The sequence below is a fragment of the Penaeus vannamei genome, chromosome 17, assembly GCF_042767895.1.
Source record: "Penaeus vannamei isolate JL-2024 chromosome 17, ASM4276789v1, whole genome shotgun sequence".
NCBI lineage: Eukaryota > Metazoa > Arthropoda > Malacostraca > Decapoda > Penaeidae > Penaeus > Penaeus vannamei.
The window spans coordinates 4,803,891-4,813,890 of NC_091565.1; the positions used below are offsets into that span (position 1 = coordinate 4,803,891).

Here is a 10,000-nt window from a genome sequence, read left to right on the forward strand (position 1 = left end):
AACTTTGCTTTAACTTTATCACAAATGATAACTCAGTAACCAAACAAAACTAAAAACCAGTACATGTAGTTTGCAAATATTAGTCCAAACACCAAATGATAATAAAGAATTTGACACGCAATCTAATCCACCAAAGTGTCCTCAAGAGCGGTAGACTAAGCTTAGAGAACCCCCCCCCCCAGGCTTCCGCCACCTCTGCTCCTCAACCCTCCCAGTAGCTTACACTAACCCTTCCTTCAGTATCCTCTGGCGGTTGCTCTGTCGACACCTCGTGCCCGCCCGACCAGGCTTGCATCTCGGGCACGTGCCTTGACCCGTGCCTGGTGAAGAACCCGTGCGCCGCGGACGCCCTGTGCACGGTGGCGCAGCACAGCCCCGTCTGCACGTGTCCGCCGGGCCAGTTCGGGGACCCCTACGTCGTCTGTGGACTCAGTGAGAGCGCCCCTTTCGATCGGTGTTCAGACGCGGCGTCGGTGTCTCGGGATCAGACATGGCGTCGAGTCCATCCTGTTTAAGAGTGATGCACTGATTTGATTTTCGTTATACAGTTTCCCCGTCGTGCGTAAGGGAAGAGGCCTGATTGACTTGGTCATTTTGTCACGAGGATAGAATTCGGCAATAGACGCCATGTCTCGTTCCGTGCACTGACTGTCGATAATTCTGATAAGGAGCTCGTTCTTGACAAATCGTAGGAGGGCTGTTTATGGTTTTAGTGTATCTTGATTAATCTCCGTAAAGTTTGGAGAATCTTAGTCATTCATAAAACTGCCCGCCCCTGAACTTGTTAAGAGTGAGTCTCCAAAGATTCTTCCTTTATTTCTGTCCTGACTAAGTACATCGACATGACAGATGTGTCACTGATATAACGTTGTAATACCGACATCGACCTGACATTACAGAAGCGTACCTCTGGCGCTTCGCACTCAGCAGCTAGACTGACCCCCCCCCTCCCCCGAGGCCGCCCAGCCACTAACTCCCGCCCTCGTTCCCGCAGCTGTCGGGTGCCGCGACAACAGCGCCTGCCCGCCCACCCAGGCCTGCATCAACAACCAGTGCCAGGACCCGTGTCGCTGCGGCCGCAACGCCGTGTGCGAGGTCACGCAGCATCGTGCCACGTGCCGATGCCCACCTGGGTACCAGGGCGACCCCCTCAGGAACTGCCAAGTGCCCATCAACCCCTGCGACTCCGACCCGTGCGGCGAGGGCGCCCTCTGCGAGCTCGACAACGGCAACCCCATCTGCGTGTGCCCGAAAGGCACGACCGGCAACCCCTTCGAGAAGTGCAGTAAGTGGCTCTCTTTCGGGCATTTGTATAATCATGTATGGATGTGTGCGTGTGCGTGTGCGTGTGTGTGTGCGTGTGCGTGTGCGTGTGCGTGTGCGTGTGCGTGTGCGTGTGCGTGTGCGTGTGTGTGTGTGTGTGTGTGTGTGTGTGTGTGTGTGTGTGTGTGTGTGTGTGTGCGCGCGCGAGTGTGTGTGTGTGTGTTTCCCAGTTCTTGCATTTCACTTTGACTATACTGTTCTCCCCCCCCCCCTCCAGTTCCTGAGGGCAAGGACTGCGAGCCGAACCCGTGCGGCCCCAACTCGGGCTGCCGCGTGGTGGGCGGCGCCCCGGTCTGCTTCTGCCTGCCGGAGTTCATCGGCAACCCCCCAAGCGTGGCGTGCAGCCCCCCCTCCAACCCGTGCTCCCCCTCCCCGTGCGGCCCCAACACCGAGTGCAACATGGTGAACGGCTTCCACCGCTGCACGTGCCGCCCCGGCTACGTGGGCAACCCCAACACCATCCGGGGCTGCGAGCCGCCTGTCAACCCCTGCGTGCCGTCCCCGTGCGGCCAGGGCGCCCTCTGCGACCCCAACAGGAAGTCCTTCTGCTACTGCCGCCCCGGCCTCATCGGCGACCCCTACACCGGCTGCAGAGGTAGGCCTACGTCAAGGGACTTGGGATATGTTTTAGGTTGTATATATTTTCTATGCAAAATGATCGATGCCTTGCAGCATTGCATTGGTTAAATGTCCTTTTTTCTCGTCCTGCAGTGCCGCCCCCCAGCTGCGGCCCCGGCGTGTGCGGCCAGAATGCCGAGTGCTACGTCCGCGGCGATAGGCTGCAGTGCCGCTGCCTCGAGGGCTACCGAGGCGACCCGAAGGTGCAGTGCGAGGCGCAGCCCGACAACCCGTGCGAGCCCTCCCCATGCGGGCCCAACGCGCAGTGCTCGGTGGCGACCGGCAACTACCCCGTCTGCGCCTGCTTCCCCGGCTTCTTCGGCGATGCCGACTCGTTCCAGGGCTGCAAGCCGGAGTGCGTCGTCGACACGGACTGCAGCGACGACCTGGCGTGCATCAGCACCAAGTGCGTGGACCCGTGCCCGGGCGCCTGCGGCATCAACTCGCTCTGCGAGGTCAACACCCACCGCCCGGTCTGCTTCTGCCCCGCCGGCTTCATGGGCAACCCCTACATCCGGTGCGAGGAGAAGTCGGAGCCCATCCCGCCCAAGGAGGAGCCGGCGCCCCCCGCGCCCGCCAACCCGTGCGTGCCGCCCCCGTGTGGCATCAACGCCGAGTGCCGCGTGCAGGGCCAGTCGGCCGTGTGCTCGTGCATCGGCGACTACATCGGCGACCCGAAGGACAGGTGCCGGCCGCAGTGCGTCACCAACGCCGACTGCGCCGACGACAAGGCCTGCATCGACCAGAAGTGCCGCGACCCGTGCCCGGGGCTCTGCGGGGTCAACGCCGAGTGCGAGGTCGTGAACCACAACCCCATCTGCTTCTGCCCCAAGGACCTCACCGGAGACCCCTTCAGGTTCTGTGTGGAGAAACGTGAGTATCACTAGCCTTGGTTTATCTCCCCCGCATCCTCTGCCATTCCCCTGCGATTTCCAGTTCCCCAGACAGCCCCTCGGCCTTCCGGCGTAACGGCCCCATTCCTTCCCCAGCGCCGCCCCCGCGCCCGGCCCCGTGCCAGCCGAACCCGTGCGGGCCCAACTCCGAGTGCCGCCCGAGTGCGGACGACAAGCCCATCTGCTCGTGCCTGCCCAACTTCTTCGGCTCGCCGTGCCGCCCCGAGTGCACCATCAACCCCGACTGCCCGATGACCCTCGCCTGCATCAACTACAAGTGCGTGGACCCTTGCCAGGGCTCCTGCGGCATCAACGCGAAGTGCTCCGTGGTCGCGCACAACCCCGTGTGCAGGTGCCCCGACGGCCTCACCGGAGACCCCTTCAGCCGCTGCTTCGAGAAAGGCAAGTGCTGCTCCGGTCGCTCTCTCTCTCGTAATGCTGACGTGTTTTTGGCTTTTGCAGATTTTCAGGTTTTACAGATTTCTTGAATTTACGCGCCGAGTGTACGGATGGCCGTTGCGCTGTTTTTATTTAAATTTTGCATCTTTTGTGAATGATTGTCATGCATATCACCCGTTGCACGCTTTATTCAGCATGTAATATATTTAGCTTGATCTCCTTTCTTAGAATTATTCCCTATGTTCTGTCTCTGATGCCTGTCTGTCTGTGTGTAGTGCCTCTAGACCCCGGCCTGGAGACGACCCCCTTCCCTCCCGCGGCCCCCTGCACCCCCTCGTGTGGTGCCAACGCCGAGTGCCAAGTGGTGGGAGGGAAGGGCACTTGCGCCTGCCTCCCCGGCTTTTACGGCCGCCCAGAGCTCGGTTGCACGCCCGAGTGCATCACCAACTCCGACTGCGTGCCAACTCGTGCCTGCATCAACCAGCGCTGCGTGGACCCGTGCGCCGGCTCGTGCGGCGTGCAGGCCGAGTGCCGCGTCCTCAACCACAACCCCATTTGCTCGTGCCCTCGGGGATACGTCGGGGATCCTTTCAGGGCGTGTCATCCTGCTCCTGAACCTGGTACGGCGCTCACCTCTCCCTCTTTGCCTCTCCTTTTCCCTCTCCCTCTTGTATGTATATAGTGAGTAGCATGATGTGGTAGATATAGAGTGTAAATACGTGAATTCACAGCCTCCCCCCCCCCTCACACGCACACGGCGTCAACATTTCCGGAACGATTTTCCAGTGTTGCCTCCGACGCATGTGACTCCGTGCCACCCCGACCCGTGCGGGGACAACGCACGGTGCACAGCGTCAGGCACAGTGGCGTACTGCACGTGTCTCCCCGGATTCTTTGGAGATGCGCGCGTGCAGTGCCGCCCCGAGTGCCTGGTGAGCAGTGACTGCCCGCTCACGTTGTCGTGCATCAGCCAGAAATGCCGAGACCCGTGCCCAGGCACGTGCGGCAACAACGCCCTCTGCTCCGTCGTCAGCCACAACCCCGTGTGCGCGTGCCCCGAAGGTTACACGGGCGACCCCTTCACCGACTGCCGCGTCAGACCGCCGCCACGTAAGGCTGCTTCGCTGAGCCCCCCCACTCACCCCCTCCCCCCCTTAACACTCCGTCCCCCTTCTCTCCTTTATCCTCCCTCTCCCGGTCCGTCCTCCCCTCCTGCCCTCGACCCTTGCTTTTGCGATGTGTGAACGTGTTCTGCCCCGAGGCTTGTGTCCTGAATGTAAATAATATGATTTCCTGAATGTTGTCATTTCTCCTTTGCATCTTGTTTAGAGGGTCCTCTCTGGAAAGTGTTCATGTGTATATAATTTTTTCCCTGTCACTCTTGCACGGCACTCCTTCCCTGAGTTGTCACAGCGTATGCTTTACTCTTCCTCTCCCTCCCCCCCCTCCCTCCGTAGCGGTCCAACCGGAGGCGGACACCAACCCGTGCGTGCCCGACCCCTGTGGCGCCAACGCCCAGTGCCGCGTGCAGGGCACCGTGGCCGTGTGCGAGTGCCGCCCGGGTACCTTCGGCAACCCCAACCAGCCCTCGGGATGTCGCTACGAGTGCGTCGCCAATGCCGACTGCCCGATGGACAGCGCGTGCATCAATCGGCGCTGCGTGGACCCGTGCGTGGGCACGTGCGGCCTCGAGGCGCTGTGCGACGTGGTGGCGCACAACCCCATCTGCAGGTGTCCCGCCGGCTACACCGGCGACCCCATCTATCGGTGTACCCTGAGTAAGCCCCTCCCCCTCCCCTGCACTCTCTCTCTCTCTCCCGTGTGTTTAGTGTGTATATATGTCTATAGATTTCTTTTGCATTTTGTCCATACTGTGCATGAGTTAGTGCAGTGTCGACAAGTGTAGTGCATGACCGTATGTCCCCCGGCAGTCGACCTGGTAGTGACGCCGGAGGTCGAGACACCGTCCAGCCCGCCGCAGGACCCGTGCGCCGGCTCGCCCTGCGGCCCTGCGGCGGTGTGCTCCGTCGACCGCGACCGCTTCTCCTGCTCCTGCCAGCCCGGCTACTTCGGCAACCCGTACGAGGGCTGCCGCCCCGAGTGCACCGTCAACTCCGACTGCCCTCCGAGCCGTGCGTGCATCAACAACAAGTGCGTGAACCCGTGCCCGGGCTCGTGCGGCCTCAACGCCGACTGCCGAGTGCTCGGCCACCAGCCCAGCTGCTACTGCCCGCCGGGCTACACGGGGAACCCGTACTCGCGCTGCTTCATCGACCGACGTAAGCGACCGCTGCCGACCGATAACTGACGACTGGCGATGGCCTCTGACCTGCCTCTCGGTTTCCCTCTCCATGACGCACTCATAATCGCATGACGTATTTTAACAAATAATCTCATTTTCGCGGGAAGCGAGAACGGTTTCATTTTAATCCATTCATATCTTTGTTACAGATTGAATTGCCTTTTTGCATGGAATAACCCAGAATGTAAATGACATCAAATATTTCGTCCATATTAAATATTTCGTATTTGACAGTGATAAGAAAATAACAGACCGGATCTCGATCATAACTAACTTCTGTTAATATTGAATATAGATAATTCTTGTATCATCATCTGATTTTATGCCAAATAAGGAATTAACGTCAGACCATTAACAAGAGTTCAATATTTAACTTTTCCTTGTCTAGAATAACCTTGATCACTAATTCTTCAGTAGAAGTTATGTTAATGTAGCATTTCTAACAAACGAAATACCTGGACTTTTATTCTATGACTTTTGTGACTATATGGCCATTTATAAAAGTGTATCTGATTTTAGTATCGCTGCTAAATCTTTTTTTTTTTAATCAAGCATCAGACTCGGCATTTTTATTCATTAGTTTTTATAATCTGACACTCTCCCCATATTTTCCTTATTAATACACACACACACACACACACACACACACACACACACACACACACACACACACACACACACACACACACACACACACACACACACACACACACATCACACACACACATCACACAAACACATCACACACACACATCACACACACACACACACACACACACACACACACACACACACACACACACACACACACACACACACACACACACACACACACACACACACACACACACACACAAAAAAAAAAAAAAAAAAAAAAAAAAAAAAAAAACATCAAATTCCAGTCAACCTCAACCCATACCAATCCCCGAATCACCCAAACAACTCTCACATCCCAACGAATCTCCTTAGCGAACCGTAACTCATCTCTCCTTCCGGTTCTCCCCCTCCCCCAACAGCCGAACCGGAGCCCAAACCCACACCGGAGGACCCATGTCAACCCAGCCCCTGCGGTCCCAATGCCGAGTGCAGGGTCGTGGCTGGCAGGGCGCAGTGCTCCTGTCTGTCGGGATTCCTCGGTTTCCCTCCGTCGTAAGTGTTGTTTGTTGGTTGCGTTTTATTCCTGTCTCATTTCTTTCTCTTTTTCTTTCTTGCTCTCTATCTTTCTTGCTCTCTCTCTCTTTCTCTTTCTCTTTCTGCCCCCCTCCCTTCCTCCCTTTCTCTCCCTCTTTCCCTCCTTCTCTTCCCTCTCCCCCTTCCTCCCTCCCACCTTCTTCCTCTTCATTTCAAAGTTAGAAGAAAAGAGAGCAGAAAAATCACCCCTGTCCCCCCCTCGCCCCCAGCTGCCGCCCCGAGTGCGTGCTCAACTCCGACTGCCCTCTGGCTCTGGCGTGCAACAGACAGAAGTGCCGCGACCCTTGTGTGGGTGTTTGCGGGGTCAACGCGGAGTGCGAGGTCGTGAACCACAACCCCATCTGCTTCTGCCCCAAGGACCTCACCGGCGACCCCTTCGTCAGATGCGTCAAACGTAAGTGTTGGCTCTGGTTTCGCTCTCTAACTCCCCTGTGTATAGCATGCCCTAACATCTCCATGAGAGCTGCAAGAACGTCTTCTCAAGATTCGCGAGGTGAGTCTGTCCGCCGTGGAAGTGTCGCCACGGATCCTCGAAGGGTGTGTCATCGTGTGTCTGTGTGTGTGCGTGTCCGTATGTGCTGATGGCAAGATGCTAAAGGTTGTTGGTGTTGCATTCGCAGCGGCGCCGAAGCCCCCGATGTCGAGCCCTTGCTCGCCTTCCCCGTGCGGGACGAACGCCCTGTGCCGCAGCGTCGGGGCCCGCGCCGAGTGCTCGTGTCCCCCCGAGCTACAAGGAAACCCCTTCGTCAGGTGTTCCCCCGAATGTGAAACAGACAGCATGTGCCCGAACAACCGCGCGTGCGTACGACGGAGGTGCGTGGACCCGTGTCCGGGGGCATGTGGTCTGTTGGCCACATGCCAGGTCCTCCAGCACCGTCCCGTATGCGCGTGCCCCGAGGGCCTGATGGGAGACCCCTACTCTGCTTGCCGACCAACCCCAACCCCCATTCAATGTGAGCATGTGCATGATATCTCTCTCACTCCTGCATGATAATGGCTTCCTAAATGTGTAGTGCATGTCTATACTCTGTCCTTCATTTCTCTTCCTTGAGCATGTGTCTTGACGACCTCCTCTCTCCAACACGTAGCCGTAGACAAGTCGCCCTGCTCGAGTGGCCAGTGCGGCGACAACACCGACTGCCGTGAGGTGGGCGGGGCTGCCGTGTGCACGTGCAAGCCCGGCCTCGAGGGTGACCCGTACCTCGGGTGCCGCCCCGAGTGCGTCATCCCCGGGGACTGCCCTCGCCACCTCACCTGCCGCAGCCACAGGTGCGTGGACCCGTGCCCAGGGACCTGCGCAGACGATGCCGTGTGCCAGGTGATCCTCCACCGGCCTCGGTGCTCCTGCCCGCCCGGACTCACCGGCGACGCCTACTCCCAGTGCTACAGGCCCTGTGAGTCCTCCCTCTGTGTCCCCCCACCCCCTGTCGCGACGCCTTTGCGTCGGGAGCCGGTCTCGCCGGCATCCCGTGCCCAGAGGTTTACATGTGTACACACGCACACATACATATATATGTGTGTGTGTGTGTGTGTGTGTGTGTGTATATATATATATATATATATATATATATATATATATATATATATATATACACACACACACACACACACACACACACACACACACACACACACACACACACACACACACACACACACACACACACACACACACACACACACACACGTACAATCTATACACATATATCTGCTACATATATACATATTTATACGTACATACGGCAGCATAAGCATGTAAATACATCTGCTATACAGACTTTTATCCCTACTAGACCTGCATGCATTCTTCCATATATGTGCTGTATATTCTCTTTCTTTACGAGACCTGGCTCCTTTTTTATCAAAGTGCATGTGCAATAAAATATTTACAACTCTTTTCCCTGTGCATGATCCCTGCATGATGTTTCTCCACCTGCTCAGCTTCCACGTCCGTGACGGCGTCGCCGTGCTCGCCCTCGCCGTGCCTGCCCTGGGAGGTGTGCACAGTGCAGGGCGCGGCCGCGCTGTGCCTGCAGTGCGTGGTCAGCAACGACTGCCCGGCGCACCAGGCGTGCGTGGCCCACCGGTGCAGCGACCCGTGCCCGGGCGTGTGCGGCCCAGGGGCGCAGTGCGTGGTGGTGGCGCATAGCCCCGTCTGTCGGTGTGACCCCGGCCTCCTGGGAGACCCCTACAGACGGTGCTCACGGCCCACTCGTCCTGTGCCCCCGCCCCCGCAGCCTGTGCCGTGCGTGCCCAGTCCGTGCGGCACCAACGCTCGGTGCCAGGTCAAGCTGGACCGGGAGGTGTGCGAGTGCGCCCCAGGTTACTTCGGCAACCCGTACCTGGGGTGCCGGCCCGAGTGCGTGGTGCACACGGACTGCGCCGTGCGGCTGGCGTGCGTACGGCAACGCTGCGTGAACCCGTGTCCGGGCTCGTGCTCGCCGGAGGCCGAGTGCACCGTGGTGAACCATCGGCCTGTGTGTACGTGTCCCCCGGGCTTCACCGGGGACCCCCTCACCCGGTGCCGCCCCGTGCCGCAGCTGCCCCCGACGGCCACCAGTAAGAGTCCTTTCCTTTAGCTTTTGGTGATGGCATATGCACGTGTGTAATCTGGCTCTCGCCGCCGAGGCCCTTTGTAACGCGCTGTGGCTCTCAAGTTACAGACGAGGCGAGCGACCCGTGCGACCCCGGGCCGTGCGGCGCCAACACGCAGTGCCGCGTGACTGAGGGCTTCCCCGTGTGCGCCTGCCTCCCCGGCCTGGTCGGCAACCCCTACCTGGGGTGCCGGCCGGAGTGCCAGCGAGACACGGATTGCAGCCTGGACCGCTCATGCGTGGGCCAGCGATGTGTGGATCCGTGCCCGGGCACGTGTGGCCGCCGTGCCTCGTGCATGGTAGTCATGCATCGCCCCCAGTGTGCCTGCAAAGAAGGCTATTCCGGCGACCCTTACTCTGCATGTTTCCTCTTTACACGTAGGCTCCCTAACTCTTTTTCTATTTGCATGATGGTTTATCTCTCTGTTCTATTTGCATGACCTATTATAAACATCTCACAGTAGCATCAGGTTCAATGCGCATGCATTTTGTGGAGAGGAAGGAGTTAACCGCATGCCTCCTCCCCCCAGCTCCCCCGGCCCCCTCCCCCGCCTCCGCCTGCAACCCTTCTCCCTGCGGGCCCTTCTCGGAGTGCCGCGACGTGGGCGGCATCCCCCGCTGCTCCTGCGCCCCCACCTACGTCGGCACCCCGCCCCTGTGCCGCCCCGAATGCGTTGTAA

The 10,000-nt window shown here is 58.6% G+C and overlaps 1 protein-coding gene across 19 annotated transcripts in view; it reads left to right on the plus strand.

Moving 5' to 3' along the window:
• Nucleotides 1-10,000, plus strand: part of dpy (fibrillin-like protein dumpy) — a 255,844-nt gene that overhangs the window by 182,947 nt on the left and 62,897 nt on the right. For 17 of the 19 annotated variants that reach the window (XM_070131759.1, XM_070131777.1, XM_070131778.1 and 14 more), the window contains 12 exons: nt 241-432; nt 995-1,285; nt 1,541-1,918; nt 2,035-2,814; nt 2,931-3,236; nt 6,552-6,684; nt 6,936-7,120; nt 7,347-7,679; nt 7,815-8,120; nt 8,668-9,285; nt 9,384-9,698; nt 9,851-10,000. The exon at nt 9,851-10,000 is cut by the window's right edge and continues 171 nt beyond it. In XM_070131759.1, the coding sequence (XP_069987860.1) occupies nt 241-432; nt 995-1,285; nt 1,541-1,918; nt 2,035-2,814; nt 2,931-3,236; nt 6,552-6,684; nt 6,936-7,120; nt 7,347-7,679; nt 7,815-8,120; nt 8,668-9,285; nt 9,384-9,698; nt 9,851-10,000 (3,987 nt within the window). The remainder of the gene's footprint in view (nt 1-240; nt 433-994; nt 1,286-1,540; nt 1,919-2,034; nt 2,815-2,930; nt 3,237-6,551; nt 6,685-6,935; nt 7,121-7,346; nt 7,680-7,814; nt 8,121-8,667; nt 9,286-9,383; nt 9,699-9,850) is intronic. The other 2 variants (XM_070131763.1, XM_070131775.1) reach the window with 2 other exon arrangements.